Below are 24,426 nucleotides of genomic sequence, written 5' to 3'. Positions count from 1 at the left end.
GAATATGGTTGATCTGTGAGAGAGTGTGCTTGTGCATGTGAGAGAGTGCCTGTAGATATGAATTATATATACATATTCAGATGTTGCCCTCCTGTAGGGAGGCTTTAATCACAGACAGCCAGAAACTGTAGTGATGAATATATATAACCGTGGCGCGGACGAATCGAGGCGAAGATTTCACCACGATAGGGACCAAGGGATCCAAACGTCCAATTATCCGTGGCTTTGTGCTTAACTTTAACGGATCCCTCCTGTACAGGCTAACCGCACTTAGTTGGGAACCTGATAACATGCTAGCACAGGCTCTTAATTACATGCTAATCATTTTGCATTTGAACAGCGAGTAGGTGATGAGGTGTTTAATACGATAGCTTACAGAAATACTACTTCTATCAGAAAGGCTGTCACAGCCTGGGCGAGAGGGAGCGAGTGTGTAGATATGCTAGCTTTGTGCGGGAGAGCACTGATGCTATCACCCTGTGTCACGCCATGCGTTTTCCTATTTCGAGTCTGCTGCACCTGTCATTCAGGAGCTCAGCGTAGCATTACCTCTGAAGGAAAGAGATCTGGATTGTGGGCTTCGAGTCGCTCGCCTCAGCTTTGTATTTTGTGACACAAATATGCACACTGAAAGAGAGCAACTGGGCAACGGGAGCAGTCAGTTCGCCTTAATCAAGTTTAACGCTCCATTTGGTTTTCAGAGAGGCAGGGTGCACAATTAGAAGACGCAAAAATCATTGTCATCTTCAGTCGCCATAGCCGTATACTTACTCTTGAAAGGCTGTTATTAAGATGGCTTTCTGTCTTTTTATAACATTGTACGAGTGTGTGTATTTTAGGTGGAAGTAAAGTTGAAAGAGGCAGAGAGAGAAAAGAGTGAGAGAAAAGCAGAGAAACTAGGAAATGAAAGGGGTAAAGAAGATTATTCTGGATTCAAAATAAGTTAAGCTCTATTAACAATGTGTTTAAGCAAATAGAGCACCACAGAAAAAAATCTATCAGTTTGTGCCTCTAGTCCTAATGAGACAACTATGATTCCAGTCTTAAGTCTGTCCACAATGACAGCATTTTTGAAGTGTAATATTTAGCTAAGTGGAGCATAATTTTGGACCAATGAGATAACATGGGGGCGGGGCTATGTGTAAAATAGCGGTGCAATGTCCCTGAATTAGAAACCAAGCCATCGACAAAATATCAAATCTCTCACAGCGCTACTTATGACAAAAACTCAAGATTTACATGTTACTTCATCACTTTGTACAACAGTGGTTCTCACAATTTTGACTCCAAGGCCCCCAATATCCACAACAATATTTGAAGCAGCATGATTTTTCCACTTGTTCATGATTTACTGGATAAGAATTAAGGGTAATTTTTTCAAATATTTTTTACTCACAAATTCTACCTGAAATTTATGTGACTTTTTCAGGTCTAGAAATTACACTTAAAATTAGGCTACTTTATATATCCAAGTTTTTTTTCTAGACAGAAGGAACCCTGGTTCTTCAAAGAAAAAAAAAAGTCTTAAGGGGGTGAATTAAAACAGAAAATATCTTGATTTATAGTTGTTTTTGCCCTTTTTGTTTGCTGAGGCCCCTAGTGGGTCCTGGCCACCTGGCTGAGAAGCACTGGTGTACAAGGTAAATCAGAGTCATTTACACTAATGCTCATGTCATATTATTATTAAAACATAAATACGCTTACACTACTACTGTTGTAGTAGGCGGATAAACTCCAGGTTATACGACATAATTCTTGTGGGAGGATTATTCCCTATGTAAATAGTACCTTGCATGGTTTACCACCTTTACGTGGTAATGAGAAATGTTGAAAAATTGGATGTAACTTTGAACAGACAAGGTTAGTAGGCAATTTTATCAGAGTAGACTTTTAAACTTTTTGAAATATTTTAACGTCTATCCTGCCTGTAATGCCTTGCCCTGTAGATTTCCATATAAGCTTTTTATTTTTTAACACTGAGGGATGATTCAAAATTCTTTTCTGTGGTATGACAGAGATAAACAGGTTTTTGAACCCGGAAAATATTGTTTAGAACAAAAACGATAACCAAAACTAATATCTACGCTGAGAGCCGCCCGTCCCATATGCTAATGTGTAGACTGCCAATTTGCAGCAAGCGTGCAGGTGATGACACCATATGTGAGCGAAAGGAACTGCCAAGTCTTGGACTCTTGATGAGCCAAAAGTTTCTCAGCCATTCAAGACCCTGAACGCCCTGCGTCATGTACCAAGATGTGCCACTGATTGCCTCATCTGCTGCCTGCTATGGCAACTTGAGGAGTAACTCACTCCGTGTGGCGAGAGTTGATGAAGAGAGAACGTAAAGAGATCAGCGAGAGAAATATATAGAGAAAGGAAGGCTTTCGACTAATTCACATCCAGTCACATGTGAAATGAGCTTGTGATCTAACCCTTCCACCTCAGGGCTGCCGAGCAGTCTGAAGCCAGGGCCTCTTTACCCCACATGTCGGAGAAGAAATTAATAAATGGTCCTGCTGTTGCCAGTTCCGCCTTAGGCTGGTGAAGATCCAACCTAAGCTCGCTCTTTACTTCCTCCCAGATCCCTGAATAAACCCAGAAGAGCAGCTGGATTCTTGTCATACAGGCAGGTAATGCCAAGAAACAGAGCAAGATAGAGAGGTGCTCTGGTTAATGACTACAGGGATGATGGTCCAATCATGATCTCTAAAAATCAGTTTGTGGTTTGGTGTGTTGTGTCATAACCAGGTCCAGAAACAATTTGCCAAATTTGAGCTGTAATCAAATAACTAAATTATCTGTCAACATGAATTGCTGTTCACAAAAATAATCGACTGGAAGGTGAAAATTACCAATATGACCAATATGGAGTTTTAAAGGGGTAATATGATACTATTTTAAAGATCATTATTTTGTGTATTTGGTGTAACATATATATATACACACACACACATTTACATACAAATGTATTAACTCAATTGCTCACAAGTTTATTATTTGATTATGCCTAATCAAAATGGCCAAATATTAATTGTCCTGGCTGACGTATTGTTCTATCACTAGTGAAAAATGTGCGTTATATACCAGGATGAATTAAACCGAATGGGAGTTTGAAAAAAATTTATCCAATTAACATTATCCAATAACCTGAATGACCTCAATAACATCAGCGGAAATAGAACAGTGTTTAATTGGAAAAGCAAGTTCACATTTTGGTTAAAATTAACCAAGACATTTTTGTCTTTAAAATAACACTAAGGAATTGTTCACAATTACACCAGGAATACGAAATGGTTTTATATTGAAGACAAGGAATGAGCGATGTGCTGAACTTTTTGAATGCTCTGTTGGCAGAGAATCCATAAGGACCTGGTAATAGCTATGAAAAACAACACAACAGATATGTTAGATCAAGCTGCACTTATGTGGCATTAACAGGTCTGACAGAGTGGCTGCATGGGCTGCTGTTGAAAATGTCTGGCACCTGCCATTGGCCCTGATCCAGGATTCGGCAGCTGGAAATGTCCACCATATGCCATGCCCATCTCAGAGAAGCTCCCTGCAGAATGCCTTCTGACATGAGCTGGCATAGTGCTTCTTACATACAGCCGACATGAAAGTCTTAACCTTGGCCTTCTACCAGGTCCCTTTGCCCACGCATGTACACAGCAACCGATGAACGATTTCAGAGAGAATGACAGCGATGCCCAACTCTCTACACAGCCTGCTCTACCCATAGCAGGCCTCCCGACAGCATCAGCAGCCGGATTTCAGGTGCAGTCCTTCAGACTGTGCAGTTAAACCTCCCTAATCCACACAGGGGTGATGCAAATCAAACAGCTCAAATGTCGCGCTGTTCCAGGGGATTCAAAGACTCTAGCCTGAAGCCAAGCAGCACGGCTCTATCTACAGGGGAGCATCTGTCAGCCAGCTTTCCTGTCCCCTTGAACACCCGCCATCCACATCAAAACCCCCCATACCCATCCCACACACACAACTGCACACCCAGTGACCCCAACTATGGGCCATGCAGTTTGTCCCAACAAACCCTTTAAAACTGCAGAAATGTATTTCCTTAATCAGTATTTTTCTCTTGTTTTCCAGTTAAAACACCTAAACATCCTTAACTGTAAAGCAATTTTGTGCATAATAAGAGTTTTTCAGATAATAGTGTGAATTTTATAAAAAAAATAAAATAATAATTTTTATTGTATTGTTTTTCCCCACTAGTATTGTCACTCAATTTTGTTACAAGCACAATCAAAATAAATGTAAAAATAAGTTTCCTGACTAAATGTAATAAAAATACAATAAAAAAATATTAAAATTTTAACATAAAAATACATTAAAATTCAAAAATCATTCCCTGACATTTGTTAAAAATACAATAAAATGTAAAAAATTGATTAAAAATACATTCTCTGACAAAATTTTGTTGAAATTATCCAAAAAATACAGTAAAAGTACAAAAACTTATTCTCTGAAGACATTTTTTAAAATTTTTATCTAAGACTATATTATGCATTTTTTATTTTCCTTTATCAAGTAGCCTGTTTATCTTAGTTTATTCATGTTTGTAATATTTTGCTGGAAAAAAGACAACAATAATGAAGTATTTTTTTCAGTTAAAGGAATCATGAGGACTGAAATAGAGGTTCATGAACCAACAACTTTCTTAATTTATCATTTACACATTTCTTAGACGTCTGTATACATTAGTGCAAAAAAAATAGATACATCTGATTTCAAGAGGCTAATCTCACCTTTGCACTGGCCTAAATGCTCCACAGTGATCTCCTTATCTTGTCTGCATGCGATGGTCCTCAGCTGGCATCGGTCTGCATAGGTGACCCCATCAGAACCACATACCTGTCCACAAACATGTCCATGTCTATTATTAGAAAATAAATCTTCATCATTACAGTAGGTGTAGAATGTGGATCTGTGATTTATGCAAGCTCACCTTGGTCTTGTTTTTCTCATCACAATCTGGTGACGGGCACTCACAGTGAGCCTGTCCATTCACCTCTACACATGATGCCCCAAAGTGGCACAAAAGCTCATCACAGGACTTGGGTGCCTCAGGTCCTGTAGAATAGATTGGCCTCTGGTTAATACATAACATATATTTAGCACTAAAACAAAAAGGATCTTTTGAAATTTAAGGGTTTCATTGACAAACATGTGGGAAACCATCACCACAAAACACAATATTTGCTGGTAATTTCAGTGCGGGCTACTTGTTAATCCACTTCTGATACGAACCCTGCGACCTCCACCACAGATATTCATCAGAAAGTTGGACTTGCATCAGTAGCAGAGCCCGGACTTTGCCTGCCACAGAAGTCTACTCTTTACTCTGACATCAGAGCGCTGGGCTGCACTGCCTGGCCTGCAGCATTGACTGGCTTCCTCTTCTGCACTTTCATGTGGCAGCTTTTATCTGGCAGGGACGCTGCATGAACACTTCTATGCTGGGACTGTTGAGTTCATTAAGCTCTTCACTTCCTGTCAATAGCTGACGGTGACTTCATTCTACTCACCATGCCAACACAGGGGGTGACATCAGGATAGCATTTCACTGTCACCCCTGGTGTGCATTTGAAGATTCAAATTTGAACTCCATTGATTTAATCTGATTATAGCATACAGTCGAATGTAGAACAAATTAAAACATAGTTTTACAACAATTTGTTAATGATGCCAGAATATTTAGTATAAAGTAGATAATTATTTGGATTTTTTTTTAATGGGCTTTCTATTTCTATTTCTATTTTTTAATGTATATGATAGTATACTGTAGTATCATCTTTTATAATAATTATAATAATTCATAATTCATTGAAATGAAAAATTATTCAAATAAAATAATTATTTTATTAAGACAGATATTAAATATCTTATGAGGTACTATTAGACATTTAAATAAATTTCCGTCTCACGCTTGAGGTATTCGGCCAATCATAACGCACTGGATAGCTGGCCAATCACAGCACACCTTGCTTTTCAGACCGATGAGCTTTGTAAAAATCGACGCGTTTCAGAAAGGCGGGGCATAGAGGAGAAACAATAATGTACAGTATGTGGAAAATAATGTGTTTTTTGAACCTTAAACCGCATAAATACATTTTATTACACCAAATACACAAAATAATGTTTTTTTAGCAACATCATATGACCCCTTTAAGTTATTTTCATGTAATAAAACCAACCAGTAAATGGTCAATATTATATTCCATAATATTTTGTCTGAATTATATTATTATATTCTAAAACATTTTGCCTGAATAAATTACAAAAAAACCAAAAACAAATGCCAAATTGCCAAATGGCAAAATTATAATGTATAAAAATTGATATTTATTTTCAGACTTGCTAAATATTACATTTAACAGTGTTATTCAATTATTAGTGTTTTAAGTGTTAACTTTCAGTGAGTGTTGAATGATGGCTAATGTAATATAAATGTGAAAAATACAGTAAACTGGGCTTTAATCATCCAAAATAATATTAATAATAGTTGGTACAGATACATTGCTAATTGCTACCTCAGACTATTTGATGCATACTGCCGGATTCAAACTCACATCCCAATGAGATCTTACCACTATGCCATGGTTCTGACATGACACTAAAAGCCTTTTTTGTCAGAACACTTTTAATTAACAGAGACTATTAATTAACCAGTGCCGTCATTTTTATTATTTCTACATGTACCCAACATTGCGAAAAACAGACCTAATTATAATTCATAAAACCATAACCTAGCTGCATCAGAATTGCAATCCTGGAGAGACTGTCTGAGTTTTGTGCTAATTAAAATCCCGGCGTTACCTTTGTCACAGCCGTTGGCTCCCATCTTGCTGCCGTCAGGGCACACGTTGCATTTCATGCCCTTAACTCCAGGCTTACATGAGCACAACCCTGACATCTGCTCACAATCGTCACGAACCGAACCCACTCCATCACAGTTACACGCTGATGAAGAGAGAGAGGAAGAGAGAGAGAGGGAGAGGGCTGTCAGCCTTATCTGGTTGGACAGTTTTGATTAGATTCCTTGTCTCTTTCTCTTCAATTTCACTCTGACAAAAACATCCACACATCCGCCAAATACATGCAGGCAATCTGAAGCTGCTCCAATCTGTGACCCCACAGCTACAGCAATAGCTCTCGCTCTGTGTCAATGACTGCAGCCTGGTGGAGTTCAAAGTGGGGTCAAGAAGCCCTGGGGTGAGAACAAACATGGCTACAGAATGTGCTAATGCTCCGAGGACCCCTGGGACAGAGCACAAACTGTTTCAATCACACTTGTTTTTCTAAACTCGTCTTTGTAGCGGCATAAAAACACACAAATGCGTGCGTCAGAGCATTATTGGTCTGTAGGCAGAACTTATAGGTCAAGCCACGTTGCACTCTTTCGCAGTTTCCATTACCAGCAGTGGCTTGGAGGCTTAACTCGAAACGCTTGTTTTGACAGAAATCGCATTTGAGGCTGGAAGGATAGCGCACGTTAAACGAGTAGGTTGTCACTTCGGATTTCGGATTAGAAAGGAACATTTAACACATTTAACAGAAAATGCCCCAAAAGCAAATCACCAGGAAAGAGAGAAGAGAGGGATGCTTACGTGTGCAGCCACTCATGTTTTCTGTAACGATGCCTCGGAAGTTCCAGAATCCGGGCTCGCAGCGGTCGCACTTGAGTCCCCCGACGCCGGGTTTACAGGAACACTGGCCGGTGGATGGGTCACAGGTGCCTCCGTATGAGCCGTAATGGTTACACTGACACACACCTAAAGAAGAAGAAAGGTTTTTAGTGGTACACAATCTATAATATGTACCCAACCATATTTAGCGTTTAATACTGTATATAGTGGATGTGATATTTTGGACTTATGAGATTAGATTGTGGTCGGGGTTACAAAGTGCAACAGCACATTGTCCATTTATCTGTTATTGGCCATTAAAAGAAAATAAGTGTTTAGAATCGGCCAGAATTTTAATACTGTGGTAACTAAAAGTTCATCCACTCACATTTTGGATAATTAAACATAAATATCTTGTAATATTTATTATTATGAAAATGTATGCTTATAGTTTAAGTGTTTTGTTTTGATTGGCCGCATCTTGAAGACAAAAATTAGTCAGGATCAAGCAGAAACCTGTGCCAACCTGTTGCACTGGCAGTGGATCAGATGAACGTCTGCCCAGTTTCTAATGGCTAGTACACATTTATTTACTTCAGCAACTCTTCTACTAATGTTATGACATCTTATTAATATTAATAAGCCTATAACATGTCCTCTCCTCTCATGTTAGATTATTCCTATTCCTACGGTCTATCGTTTGACAGTGTTTAAGAACTCTACAAACACTAAACATGCAATAATATAATGAAGTAATATTGTGAAATATTATTACAATTTAAAATTGTAATAATTGTTTTTTATTGTAATGTATTATAAATGTCATTTATTCCTGTGATGGCAAAGCTGAATTTTCCGCAGTCATTACTCAAGTCTTCATGATCCTTCAGAAATCATTCTAATATGCTGATTTGCTGCTCAACAAACATTTATTATTATTATCAGTGTTGAAAACAGTTGTGTTGCAGTTGTCTGGAAAATGATGCATTTTTTTGTCAGAACCCTTTGATGAATAGAAATTTCAAAAGAACAGCATTTATTTGAAATAGAAATCTTTAGTATAAATGTCTTTACTGTCACTTTCAATCAATTTAATTGGTCCTTGCTGAATAAAAATATTAATTTCTTTAAAAAAAAAAAACGGTGTTTGGCCAGTCTTTATGACTGATAAAATGATTTAACATGACTAAATCAAACTCAGCTGCACGCTACTGAAATAGTCGATAGATGAGGTTTCATGATGGTTATACGTACTAGGACACCCAGCTAGTCCAACACCCAGGGCAGCGGTCTTGCTGTCTTGGCAACATCCGTAAACAGTTTCGCTACAGTGCTGGGAGGCGATGAGCTCTGGAGGAGCTGATATGATAGCTAGAGAGAAGATGCAGAGCAAACAGGAGTGGGTGGGGGAGAGAGAGAGACATATTGAGATCCACAGCGTCCTTAAGACAAATTAAACTAAACAATCCAAGCTGAAATGCAATTTAGTACAACACAATAAGAATCGCTTAAGGAGCAGAGATGGGAGAGCCTGCATCTGGCTGCCAGATAACAATTCTATTTACTATTCCTGACACCAATTCAAAATCAGGAAAAAATGATGCTATGGTTATACGTACTAGGACACCCAGCTAGTCCAACACCCAGGGCAGCGGTCTTGCTGTCTTGGCAACATCCGTAAACAGTTTCGCTACAGTGCTGGGAGGCGACGAGCTCTGTAGGAGCTGATATGATAGCTAGAGAGAAGATACAGAGCAAACAGGGGTGGGTGGGGGAGAGAGAGAGAGACATATTGAGATCCACAGCGTCCTTAAGACAAATTAAACTAAACAATCCAAGCTGAAATGCAATTTAGTACAACACAATAAGAATCGCTTAAGGAGCAGAGATGGGAGAGCCTGCATCTGGCTGCCAGATAACAATTCTATTTACTATTCCTGACACCAATTCAAAATCAGGAAAAAATGATGCTATTACCAGCCGTGAAAACAAACAATAGACCTCTCGTCGAATGTCTGGAGGGTGACATTTGACACATTCTCAGGGGCCTGTTCTCTCCATTTGTTCTCGTCTCAGATAGCGCCGTTTACACCTACGCCGCAATGTCAAACAAAGATTTATGGACACAAATGCACAAGAGCGCAAATCAGGACGTGCTGATGTCAGTCCACTCTCGCTCTAACCTAATTACACTATTTTAGCGCTCCCGGCTCACATACGGAGGACGTTTGTTGCGGTGTTTAACTATAACGTTGTGCCGGAGGCAGATGGCTGGTGCCTATTGGTCTGTGTTGTAATTTTTTCCCGTCTTTCCACACTTGTTCTTTTCGAGTGCTTCTTCTCTAGGCCATTGAACTGAATGGCTGTGAGGTGGCAGGTTTGTGGTTTCGAGTTCGGAGCTAGGAGGACTAGGCTGTCGTAAATCAGGGAGCCGTCGGCATGAGCGGACACGTCCCGGGGTATAACAGTGATGTGTCACCGTGCCTTTCATAGCATTTTGTGGCTCCAGAGATGGGTTTTGTCCACACCTCATTAAACTTCTCCTCTCCACACTGAGTCAATTATGACAAAGGTGCTTTTAATTCGATCCTTTTGTTCTCGTCTCACTGCGATTCTTCACCATCCTCTTTCTACACTAGTTTGTTCTACAACACAATCCTTTCTGACACCAACAAGGTGCTTCTAAAAGCGAGACCGATCAGCTTAGATGTTTATTTTTATTGAAGTATCATAGATTATTGGTGATGGTAATGGCATAGACGGAGTGAAGATCGCCTACCAAACTGTGGGAACATATCACAATGTCAATAATACAACAATTTCCTACAGAAAATGTAATGTTTGTTTCTCCATACTAAATTGAAATCACCACACCCCATTATAGTGAAATGGAGACTGAAAAGGAACGTCTGAATATTAGGGCTGGATGATATATTGAATATATATCATATATTTTCATGCTTTTGATGCTGATTTAAACCATTTAATTAGTTACGATAAATACTTGTCTTAGAACTTATGAGAGATGAAAAAATTCTTTAAATCTTCAATTACTTAAACAACTCAATGGTTTGTTACAGTTAACTAAACCTAAAACTATTAAAAACCATTTGTGTTAATTGGAAAAAAAGCTACATAAAATATAAATATTAGATGAAAAATGTACTAAAACTAAAGACTAAAACTAAAAAAAAAATTGATAATAAGATAAAGATAAAAAAAATAATGACATAAAAGAACATTAGAATTATTAAAAGTGGAAGAAGAATTACTAAAAAAACTACTTAAATTAAAAGGAAAAAAAATATAAAAATAAAAGTTAATTCAAAATATTGCTAAATACTATAATAGTAAATAAACAATATTCAAATAACACTAGTTGTTTTGAGCATTCAATCAAAATGGTAAATGTTAATATGAAATTTACACACAGTGAAATCACACACATACATTAAATATCTATATCTAAAAAAATATTACTAGATCTTACTGGGTTTTCAATTTTACATTAAAACATTTTCAAACTAATCGGGCACAAAGGCTGTTTGGTGGTCAAAAAATAAAGTACATAAATATTGAAATACATAAAAACGGCAAAAGTATAAATGTTATAAATATCAATTTTAGTAGCTTTATCACCCAGCCCAGCACAGTCTCCTCTGAGCGTCACAATCAGCCAACAAATTGCGAGAGGCAGCTTACAGCATCCTCTGATCCTCACTGCAAGGAGACTCAGTGCAAGGTTGTCTAGAGGTCACCGATACCTAATTTCCAATTAGCAAAAAGCAGCAAGGTGCTCTGGAGGCCCGTCAGCTCTCAAAGGCACGGGTCAGAAATCGGGGGAGGAGAGACTGCAGCTTGCATATCAAATGCAAGGCCCGATGAGATTTCAATTGATCTGAGCTGAGCCAATGGGAAGCAGCTGCCGAAAGCTCCTCACACCGGTTGAAAGTTCTCCAAAAGGATTTATTTTCCCCGGCTACTGAAGGAGCATGACTGATCTGGCTAGAGGGCCTGTGAGGCTCTGAAGCAGAAAACTCAGAGTTCGAGAAAACCATAGATAAAGGATGAGGGGTGCAGAGAGTGAGCGAGGGAGAGAGAGCAGAAAGAAGAGAGCACGCGTTGTGCACGCAAGTGGAGTCAAGCTAGGCTTGAAGCCTGAGGGAATCGCACACTGCTCTGATCACAGGGCCACGCTCTTCCTCTCTCTGTGGTAGATGCTCAGGTCTGGACTACACAAGCCCCCCCTAAGCTCAAAGAAACACTGCACTCTGCTGCAGTGACTGCAACAACCATCCTGTCAGAGTTCCTGGAGTGCTATTCTTCAGATAACTGAGGAAAACATAAATATTAGATGAAAGAAAAGGTGGTCTCTTACCTGGGCAGGGACCTTGGCTCTGGAGCAGCAAGTCCATTTGCTTCTCACACCTGGCCTTCTTCAGCTCACACTCGCTGGTGTATGTAGTCCCATCAGAGCCACACACCTGCAAATGTTCACGGAGAGGTTAACACGGTGCGATTAATGGATTCAACAAGATTTAGCACGTTTTAACAAGTCAAATGCCTGGGTGGCACTCTCTTCGATTGGAAATGGCGATGTGAGAGGCATGTGAGTGGACATACTGGGCTGCGTGGCACTGTCTGACAGTTGAAGTCACACACGCAGCGGTCATCTTCCGTGTCGTCATCCCACGATCCGCCGTATCGTTGACAACGATCCTGCTCGCAGGTTTCAGATCCTGAACCTGAGCCTCCTGATCCGCAGTCTGTTGGAACAAACACATATACACTTTTTTATTTCAAGGACCCTGTACCCATGTACTATTTGAACTGTTCTTAAAGTAACTCAATCATTATACTAATACTAACTTAAACCCTTAACTCAGACACTTTAAAATATGAAATAAGACTATTTAGTCCATTTATGGATAGTTGATGCATAACTTTGTCAACATTAAAAGTTTAGATGATCTTTTTCACCATTTTAATAATGTTTTTTTGCCTTCACTTGCATTTTTAAATGTGAGATAAGATTTAGACCATTTATGGGTGGTTAATGCATAACTTGTGTGTCAATATTTCATTTTTAGATGATGTTTTTGTCTTCATTAGTTCACTTAAAAAAATATAGTGATAAATGCAGTTTTAAAATGACAAATATTCCATCAATCTCTTAATTAAAACATAAATTCATAAACAACATGCAAAATATGTATAAAAATATACATATTAAAATACAAACTCTTTGTCTAAATAAATGTAAAATAAAAAAAACAATAAAAAAAATAAAAAAAGTAAAATCTATTTAAATATTTAAATATTACAAGTGAATTTAGGCATCACAACACTGTAATGCATAATATGAAAAATTGATATTTATTTTGAGATTAAAATAAAACAATTATTTTCATGTTATAACCAATAAATGGTGAATATCAAATTCCATAATATGTTTTCTAAATGAAAAAAAAAAAAACTTAATTTAATTTTAATTTAGTTTAACACTAAAAGCAATGGTTTTAATGGTTTTGCTAGTTAAAACAACATTTTTTTTTTATTTTCAGATTTGCTAAACATTACAAAATTAAAAGTTTTAAAAATGACCTCTGATGACCATAAGATGATGGCAAAGGTAATCTAAATGTAAAAATGACGAGGCACCAATACATTGTCTGCTTACAGTACAAACACCCATTCACAGTTGTTTTCCTCATAAGAAACACAAGGCAGGTCCCGCTTTGTCCACACAAAGAGCAATAACGCATGCACAACCTCAATTTACACCAAATAAAAGAACAAATAAAATCACTAACAATGATTTCAGGGAGATAAATAAACAATCTCACACGAGACCTGCGATCTGAGCGCAACAGTGGATAAGTACTTTAGAAGTCACAAGGAGCAAAGACAAATAAGACACGCAGACACTGGGGACCTCATGCAAACACATATTTGCATATCAGTATGCCGCACATTGTCTTCTAATAAAATAAAAAATATTCCAAGGTACTCAAGCATCTTGTTTTAACTTTTACTGCTAAGAATTAAAGGACAGTGCTTGGCAAAGTATTTAAACATTCAGCACATATGGAAGCGAATATTGAGATTTTCTTCACATTGGAATGAAGATTTAAGCAAAGGCACTGCTGGAAGTACAAGATAATGACCAGCTATGGAAATACCCAGCCACTAACGAAATAAATTAAACAAGACACCAGTGTGCCACCAGCAAAGTGTCGATTAGAAGTGAAAGGACAATCTGTTATCTAACACAGGAAATCAATGCGAACGGGTGTTTCACGACCCATCATGCGTGACGTCAGTAATCACACTACATTATATTGGGTGCAATTAATCTCGGTGCGAGTTAAGGGTTAGTTTCTCTGTATGACCCCAACGGATAAATCTCGATTCTTTCCAGGAACCAAACTTTGGGAATTATGGGTGAGGAAATCGTGAGGGTTTTTCTTCAGATGAGTCGCCTCATTAAACACACTCTTATCTAGCCTATTTAATTAGAATTAAAGTTCATTAGTCAACAAAGCTTACTTGCTGGAGATATAAAGCACCCTTCTTTGTAACAGAGCATTACTGTTTGTTATTTTTAATGAAAGTTGCCGAGCAGCATTAATAAAAAAAAGATTGTAAAACTTGCTGCAGTTCACGACTGCATGTTTGCCTTCATTGAGGGAAAAATATGTATTTGCTGAGAAAAAAAGCCCCAAATTAAGATAATTCAAAGACACATTCTATCTATCTATCTATCTATCTATCTATATATGTCTTATCAAAAATCCACACTGACAGCCTTGCAGGGTCGATACTCGTGGAGGCCATTCAATTCATTAGCCCCAGCCTGGAAACAATGAAAGCACTCAAGCCTGAAGCCCTGGCCACAGTGATACAGAGAGCAAACTCACTCACTGTGTAGACATCAGGTTCCCTTTCAGTCGGTCACTCTCGACGTCACGTCGGATGACCCGGCCGGGTCACCGGCTCGGCTCCTCAGCGAAAACCTGAATATGCGCTGCATCTGCTGCCTACTTATACTCACGCTGTGATCAGCGGCAGCTGGATGCAATAATCGCATGCCAATGTGCATTGGCTCGTTTAGTTTACACTCGAAGTAGATTGGTCTCTCTAAGCGAGATCCCAATTTCGTCGGTCATCCGACGTGACATCTCCGTTCCCTCGTTCAGGGAACGAGGGTTACCATACGTAACCGAGACGTTTCTGCTTCAGAGAATTAGCGATCCAATGCTGTGATCAAGAGATTTTGTATTTTGTTTAATGTGAGCAGAGCTGAATTTATGCCTTAGGGCAGAGTCTTGCTAAGATCAGCCAAGAGACTCCAAGGGGAAAGAATGTAGCATTTGATTATGATTATTACAACCTTTCTCTTTTTTTCACCAATTGCCTATTATTAAGGCACAGAAAACAGAGAAAACCATTACAAACTGTCTGAAGCAGAGGGGAAGCACAAGATCTGTTTCATACCACACATACTTTCAAAACAAATACACTTAATAATGTCAATAATAATATATATTTAAGATTTTTAAAGATTTTTTCAAGTTTTTGAAATAAGCCTTCTATCCTTACCAAGACTGCATTTATTTGATAAAAAAACTAACAGTAAAACATAAAGTAAAAGCAGCCATATTGTTAATTATTACAATTAACTGTTTTTTAATTTAATAAAATGTAATTTATTCCTGTGATGGCAAAGCTGAATTTTCAGCATCATTACTCCAGTCTTCAGTGTCACATGATCTTTCAGAAATCATTATAATATTCTGATTAGGTGTTCAAGAAACATTTCTTATTATTTTCAATGTTGATAATATTTTTGTGGAAATTCTAAGAGATTTTTTTTTTATATAATTCTTTGATGAATAGAAAGTTGAAAAAAAAAAACATTTTAAATAATTTAACTTATTGATCTATAATATTCTTTTTATTTGAAAAATCTTTTGCAACATTATAAAAGATGTGTTTATTGTCATTGATCAATTTAATAGACCCCTGCTAAATAAAAGTATTAATTTCAATTAAATAAATAAACCTTGAAAACAATGTGTCAGTTTCTGAAAAAATATTAAGCAGCACAACTGTTTTTAACATGTATAATAATAAGAAATGTTTCTTGAGCACCAAAATCAGCTATATAAAAATTTGTAGATTTCTAAGGGATCATGTAGTTTGCATTATGTTGCTTCATAAAAGCAATATTGATCATAAAAGATTGTTGATACATTTTTTTTTTCAAGTGGTTTCTGCTAAGTCAAGCACACTTTGCACAGTAAAAATGAGCTCAGCACTAGAAAAAAAAAATCTTGCAGCTGAGCTTCTTCTACACAGCATTGTGCTGCTTACACACAGTGTAAATACGATAAACTGTAATTTGAGCATATAAATAAATGTGCTGCTTACGTTTGAATATGAAACAGACCTGATATCATGAGAAATTTTAGTCGCTTACAATAGCACAAGGCAGTTTTGCACTGCAAAGACCCATTACAGATTCAACGCATGTTCTCAACCCCTCATCAGTGATACAGTAAATAATACGCTTAAATGAAGGTTTCTAAACTCTGACTCTGATAAACCTGACCACTGAGCAGCAGTGGCAATCATTTCCATACACGAGGCTCTCCGGGCCACCTAAGCCAAATTGTGCAAGCTAAGCACAAGATGAAAGCATTTACGTTCCCGGTTCGGTTGTGCGTTAGCAGAAAAAAAATGCAACGTAGAAAGGTGAATAAATAAACCTGGTGGAGTGAGTGGATACGGGTAGGGGAGGAGGTGCTAATTAGTTTCGGTCCTTTGATGTCACTGTCACCCGTGCTGCACACGAACCTTTCAATTAGCGAACACCAAGATGTACACATCAGCTGTCCTCAAAGCCCTTTCCCAGCTTTTTTACTCAATCATGTACTTGCGGGGTCCATTTAGCCATGCGTTTTCCATTAAGACGGAGAGCTGAAGGAATAAAGAGCGAGCTAGAGTGACAGCAAAGTGGGTAAACAGACACAGAATAACTCCAGTAGAAAAAAACAGATGGTACCATCAAGAGGTGAAAGGTTTTTCTGGCCAATGAAGAGATAGATGACGGGGAGAGGAGAGAGATACGGAGAGAACGGGGAAAAAAATGTCAGGCGGGAGAGCAGTGAGGATAGTGACCTTCAGACTTAACTGCTAGTTTGTTGCAGGTGGCTGGGATGCCTTACTGTGAATGCATAACTCCCATGAAAACACACACACACACACACACACAGACCTTCTAAATGTCACACATCACTTTGGCGCACACACACAAACACACCTTACCTACCTCTCTCTTCCTCACTCTCTTTTTCATTTCTCCCCTCGAGCGTCAACATTCACATTCATCACAAGTTGTTGACCTCTGTATCTCAAACTATGGGTATACACACACACACACGCACACACACACACACACACACACACACACACACAAAAACCTTTGGCCTTCATTATCAGCTGGATGGAGGGTTGCAGGATTGGGCCATTTTTAATGACTCTGATAATATTAAAAATATAATTTACCCTCCAAAATTAAAAGTTCACCTTTATTTATTCATTCTCGTGTTGATCCAAACATGTATGACTTTCTTTTTTTCTACAGAACACAAAAAAGGACACATTGAATAATGGCTCCGTGTTTTTTGGTCCACCCAATGAAAGTCAATGATGTCTAATGGTGTTTTGGATCCCATTAACATTTATTATATGGACATTCCTCAAAATGTTTTTCCTGAAAATATTGTCTTCCGTGCTCCACAGAGGAAAGAAAGTCATACAGGTTTGGAAAGACATGAGGTTTATTAAATTGTGACAGAATTTTTATTTTAGGGTAAACCTTTAAGACAGAGCATCTTTAGATTTAAACTTCAGTAGTAAAATTGGCAATAGAATTGGAAAGTTTGATTCATTTCATGCCAATCAGTTCAAACTGTTTCAATAATTTGATTCAAAATGGATTCAACAATTCATCAGCGCTCAGAATGTTCACGCAAATCCCTCACATATTAATGTTTTATTTTAAAATACATGTAGATAAATATTGCTTATTATTACTATTTATTGTTATATTAGGGAAAATAAATAAAAATTAAATATTTATTTTGTGTGTTAATTTTGTGAAGAATACTGTGGAAAATATGCCTACATAATTTAAATTAGATATTCACATATTTTATTTATATGTATATATATTTACTAGATATTTACTGTTTTAGAATTATTTAAAAAATAATAAGAATAATAATTCAGATAAATCACTATATCAGTACTGATAAAAACGGAAAAAAAGTTACCTTTTTTTAGCTATAAATCCCAGCCCTAGTTTGTTGTTTTCTGTTTACTTGGGATTTCAAGTAGCTGGGCATTACTGAAAGACCTGGACAGTAACTTAGAGTAATCGTAATGCTGCAAACATAAAGAGCAATAGGGAATCCTGACAGCCTGCAGAAGTTCTTTATGAGAAGATACTTGTGTGTAACTGATGACTGTACACTTTCTCCAGTTTGCCCTCTCCCAAACTCTCCTCCCGTGGGTGATCCGGAGCGTGTACTGATGCTTTATACACTATTATGTTGCTATTTCCAATGCATAATCCTATTTAGTAAACGTATATTCAATTAAAAGCGGGCCACGGCCCTAAGGTGATGCTCGGTTCTCTCATATCGCTTTGTCAGTGTCTACAATGAAGCTGACTTTAGACTAGCAGAGTGTGAAATTAAACAGGTGATAAATTCACCGCTACGGCCAGACGCAGGGAACACTGTCATTTTTCATTACCTCCAAATAAAAGAGTGAGAGAACACTGCCATTTCTTTCTTATGACTAATGGACATGCGTATTGAAGCCAGGTCTAAACAAATGAATAAACCATCTCTGTGTAAATAAACAGCCCCTTTGGCCCCTCTGAGAAAATGTTTTACTTTGACACTATATTTTGTACCCACGACCGCAAAATCATACCAACCATCACACAAATGGAGTGCGGTGTTTGAAAGCTAAATGTAAGATAGACAAAACAGTTCTGTTTTCGTCACGTTAATACCCCGTTCACTATTCTTCTACATACAAAGGCGATGTGTTTCAGCCGCTGTGGTGTTGCATCACTAGTCTAGAGAATAAATTGACAAAGCAGGTGTCACTGGCCTCTGCGCAGGATCTATTGACCGGGCCCAGATTCCTGCAGCCTTTAACAGCAACTCCTTCACAGATTACAGAGCTGGAAAGAAAGGTCTGATGAGACTTAGAGGGGAAAAATGTGTGATATATATATATATTTTTTTTTTTACTGCTGAACAGCGTGCTGGGAATGACATAAGTGAGATATTACATCAAGACTATACAGAGAAATGGAAAGATACACTACAATTTATTATATATCTACCTTGACTACAGTAGTGACAGTCAGTTGTGAAACTTTTCCAGTATAAAGCTATTTTTCCAATAAATAGTGGTGTAACGTTCAGGGCCGTAGCTAGTGGGTAGAAAGGTGATGATGATTTCAACTGAGCATGAAAAACGCTTAGGACAGTTGACGGGCCACTGCTGAGTGTTGTCACGAAAGCTTATCATTTGCACGTGTTTTTAAGCCTTGCCAATTTAAACATTCAAGAGATTTTAAAGCATTCAAGTACAAGAAGACGTGAAGAACTCAACTGAGAACTCGCATGCTGTGTTCTGTGTGCACCCAGAGAGCCGCTTCTCAAGACAGCTCAAACACCGAATTGAGTACTCTTTTGTGTCTTCTTGCACTTGAACGAACAAATACACCCCACAAATTTAAACATTCAAGCGCAAAAAGATGCGATAGAACTTAATTCAGCACCCGCGAGCACACAGAGAACCACGTCTCATGATCACTGAATTGAGTTTTGCGTATTCTTGCACTTGAACGGACAAATACATACAAAATTATGTTGAAATACCCATCTTGGCCAGTATCCTCGAAAAACTGTTGGTTATGTCTTAAGTGAATGCAAACAGTTGAGAAAAAAAATTTGGATGTGTATCATTATATTGGATCCATGCACCTAATTTACCAGCTGCAGTCGGTGTCCTTAATGTTAATGCAAGGAAAAACAGAGACAAAATCACATACTGTTCTTGACTGAATTACTTTTGTAATTTTAACAAGAATTAATCTATATTTAATTTATACTGTGAAGACTATGCGATGCCATTTTACATTTGATTATTCAGTTTCTGTACCTGAACTCGGTTTCTGTTTCTGTACATCTACAAATCTGAAAAAAAAAAAACTTAAATCATTGTTTAATTTGTATCTTTGTTCTATTTATTTATTTGTGCAATTTACACAATTTCAAACAGGGCCCACAGGTACAACCTGCACCGGGGCCCCGCAAACCCCAACTACGGCTCTGGTAACGTCAAAGGTAGAACTGAGGAACTTTGTGGATTTTTAGCAGAAAAAAATTAGTTAAACTTTTTTTATGACTGTTTATAACTTATTTATTGAATTTATAGAATTTTTAGAATTATTAGTTCATTATTTTATTAGTATTTAGTCGAAATATATCTGTTGATATTACTGTCTATATACTGTACAAAACTGTTCAAAAAAGTTTGGGGTTGGTAATGTTTTTAAAAGTAGTCTCTAGTCTCTTTTTAAATAACTGTTATCTTTCTTAATATATTTTAAAAATATTTAATATATTTTAATTTATTCCTGTGATGACAAAGCTGAATTTTTAGCAGCCATTATTCCAGCCTGTCACAGAAATCCTTCAGAAATCGTTCTAATATGCTGATTTGGTCCTCAATTTCTTATTAATATCCATGTTGAAAACTAGATGTGCTGCTTAATATTTTTGTACACACAATTTACTCCGAAAAACCTAATTTTCACCCTTATTTACTCATTCTCATGTTGATCCGAACCTGTATGACTTTTTTTTTTTCTGCAGAACACAAAAAAGGATACACTGATTAATATCTCCATGTTTTTTGTCCACCCAATAAAAGTCAGTGATGTCTAATGTTGTTTTGGATGCCATTTACATTCATTATATGGGCATTTCTAAAATGTTCTTCCTCAAAATATTGTCTTTCATGCTCCACAGAGGAAAGAAGTCATAAAGTTTTGGATGGACATGAGGTTGATTAAATGGTGACAGAATTGTCATTGTTGGGTAAACTGTCCCTTAAAGACATAGGATCTTCAGATTTAAACTTCAGTAGTAAAACTGGCAATAGAACGGGTAAGTTTGATTCATTTCATGTCAATCAGTTCAAAATGACTCGATTCAAAACTGATCCAACAATTCATCAGTGCTCAGAATATTTTTGTTTTATTTTTAAATATATGTAGATAAATATTGCTTCTTATTACTATGCATTGTTATAGTAGGGAACATTAATAAAAAAAATTAAATATTATTTTTTGTGCAAATTTTTTATGAAGAATACTGTGGAAAATATGCCTACATAATTTAAATTAGATATTCACATATTTTATTTATATGTATATATATTTACTAGATATTTACTGTTTTAGAATTATTTAAAAAATAATAAGAATAATAATTCAGATAAATCACTATATCAGTACTGATAAAAACGGAAAAAAAGTTACCTTTTTTTAGCTATAAATCCCAGCCCTAGTTTGTTGTTTTCTGTTTACTTGGGATTTCAAGTAGCTGGGCATTACTGAAAGACCTGGACAGTAACTTAGAGTAATCGTAATGCTGCAAACATAAAGAGCAATAGGGAATCCTGACAGCCTGCAGAAGTTCTTTATGAGAAGATACTTGTGTGTAACTGATGACTGTACACTTTCTCCAGTTTGCCCTCTCCCAAACTCTCCTCCCGTGGGTGATCCGGAGCGTGTACTGATGCTTTATACACTATTATGTTGCTATTTCCAATGCATAATCCTATTTAGTAAACGTATATTCAATTAAAAGCGGGCCACGGCCCTAAGGTGATGCTCGGTTCTCTCATATCGCTTTGTCTGTGTCTACAATGAGGCTGACTTCAGACTAGCAGAGTGTGAAATTAAACAGGTGATAAATTCACCGCTACGGCCAGACGCAGGGAACACTGTCATTTTTCATTACCTCCAAATAAAAGAGTGAGAGAACACTGCCATTTCTTTCTTATGACTAATGAACATGCGTATTGAAGCCAGATCTAAACAAATGAATAAACCATGTCTGTGTAAATTAACAGCCCCTTTGGCCCCTCTGAGAAAATGTTTTACTTTGACACTATATTTTGTGCCCACAACCGCAAAATCATACCAGCCATCACACAAATGGAGTGTGGTGTTTGAAAGCTAAATGTAAGATAGACAAAACAGTTCTGTTTTCGTCACGTTAATACCCCGTTCACTATTCTTCTACATACAAAGGCGATGTGTTTCAGCCGCTGTGGTGTTGCATCACTAGTCTAGAGAATAAATTGACAAAGCAGGTGTCACTGGCCTCTGCGCAGGATCTATTGACCGGGCCCAGATTCCTGCAGCCTTTAACAGCAACTCCTTCACAGATTACAGAGCTGGAAAGAAAGGTCTGATGAGACTTAGAGGGGAAAAATGTGTGATATATATATATATTTTTTTTTTTACTGCTGAACAGCGTGCTGGGAATGACATAAGTGAGATATTACATCAAGACTATACAGAGAAATGGAAAGATACACTACAATTTATTATATATCTACCTTGACTACAGTAGTGACAGTCAGTTGTGAAACTTTTCCAGTATAAAGCTATTTTTCCAATAAATAGTGGTGTAACGTTCAGGGCCGTAGCTAGTGGGTAGAAAGGTGATGATGATTTCAACTGAGCATGAAAAACGCTTAGGACAGTTGACGGGCCACTGCTGAGTGTTGTCACGAAAGCTTATCATTTGCACGTGTTTTTAAGCCTTGCCAATTTAAACATTCAAGAGATTTTAAAGCATTCAAGTACAAGAAGACGTGAAGAACTCAACTGAGAACTCGCATGCTGTGTTCTGTGTGCACCCAGAGAGCCGCTTCTCAAGACAGCTCAAACACCGAATTGAGTACTCTTTTGTGTCTTCTTGCACTTGAACGAACAAATACACCCCACAAATTTAAACATTCAAGCGCAAAAAGATGCGATAGAACTTAATTCAGCACCCGCGAGCACACAGAGAACCACGTCTCATGATCACTGAATTGAGTTTTGCGTATTCTTGCACTTGAACGGACAAATACATACAAAATTATGTTGAAATACCCATCTTGGCCAGTATCCTCGAAAAACTGTTGGTTATGTCTTAAGTGAATGCAAACAGTTGAGAAAAAAAATTTGGATGTGTATCATTATATTGGATCCATGCACCTAATTTACCAGCTGCAGTCGGTGTCCTTAATGTTAATGCAAGGAAAAACAGAGACAAAATCACATACTGTTCTTGACTGAATTACTTTTGTAATTTTAACAAGAATTAATCTATATTTAATTTATACTGTGAAGACTATGCGATGCCATTTTACATTTGATTATTCAGTTTCTGTACCTGAACTCGGTTTCTGTTTCTGTACATCTACAAATCTGAAAAAAAAAAAACTTAAATCATTGTTTAATTTGTATCTTTGTTCTATTTATTTATTTGTGCAATTTACACAATTTCAAACAGGGCCCACAGGTACAACCTGCACCGGGGCCCCGCAAACCCCAACTACGGCTCTGGTAACGTCAAAGGTAGAACTGAGGAACTTTGTGGATTTTTAGCAGAAAAAAATTAGTTAAACTTTTTTTATGACTGTTTATAACTTATTTATTGAATTTATAGAATTTTTAGAATTATTAGTTCATTATTTTATTAGTATTTAGTCGAAATATATCTGTTGATATTACTGTCTATATACTGTACAAAACTGTTCAAAAAAGTTTGGGGTTGGTAATGTTTTTAAAAGTAGTCTCTAGTCTCTTTTTAAATAACTGTTATCTTTCTTAATATATTTTAAAAATATTTAATATATTTTAATTTATTCCTGTGATGACAAAGCTGAATTTTTAGCATTAATTATTCCAGCCTGTCACAGAAATCCTTCAGAAATCGTTCTAATATGCTGATTTGGTCCTCAATTTCTTATTAATATCCATGTTGAAAACTAGATGTGCTGCTTAATATTTTTGTACACACACACACACACACACACACACACACACACATATATGTATATGATTTATTGTGCATATATTGTGAATATTACATGTGTGCTATTAAATATTAATGAAATAATTAAAGTAGAAAGCAAGGTACCGTCTATAACTGCATCAAAATAAGAATAAAACTGAATCTCAAACACTGACACAACAGGGACCTATGGCGAAAAGACAGAGAACACAAGCCACATACTGATGCCTGCATTTCATGCTTCAAATATACTGGGGTGCCTCAGGGCTCAGTTCTTGGACCACTTCTCTTCTCTGTCTACATGGCATCACTAGGTTCTGTCATTCAGAAACATGGCTTTTCATATCACTGCTATGCTGATGACAATCAACTCTACCTCTCATTCCATCCTGATGATCCGACAATAGCTGCTTGCATCTCAGCTTGTCTAACAGACATTTCTTGCTGAATGAAGTACCATCACCTTCAATTCAACCTTGCCAAGACAGAACTGCTTGTGGTTTCAACAAACCCATCACTTTATCAAAATTTCACCATCCAGTTAGGCTCATCAACCATAACTCCTTCAAAAACAGCCAGAAACCTTGGAGTTATGATTGATGATCAGCTGA

General features: G+C 37.2%; 1 protein-coding gene across 1 annotated transcript in view; it reads right to left on the bottom strand.

The window, feature by feature from the left end:
• Positions 1–24,426, bottom strand: part of LOC107716114 (agrin-like) — a 296,454-nt gene that overhangs the window by 49,633 nt on the left and 222,395 nt on the right. The window contains 7 exon segments of the mRNA XM_016522443.1: positions 4,764–4,869; positions 4,964–5,088; positions 6,835–6,978; positions 7,626–7,790; positions 8,898–9,014; positions 12,022–12,127; positions 12,267–12,409. Coding sequence (XP_016377929.1) covers positions 4,764–4,869; positions 4,964–5,088; positions 6,835–6,978; positions 7,626–7,790; positions 8,898–9,014; positions 12,022–12,127; positions 12,267–12,409 — 906 coding nt within the window.

Source organism: Sinocyclocheilus rhinocerous, unplaced genomic scaffold (genome assembly GCF_001515625.1).
Source record: "Sinocyclocheilus rhinocerous isolate Xijiao unplaced genomic scaffold, SAMN03320098_v1.1 scaffold148, whole genome shotgun sequence".
Lineage (NCBI taxonomy): Eukaryota > Metazoa > Chordata > Actinopteri > Cypriniformes > Cyprinidae > Sinocyclocheilus > Sinocyclocheilus rhinocerous.
Note: the sequence above shows the minus strand (reverse complement) of the source record. Positions and strands in the feature narration are given on the sequence as shown.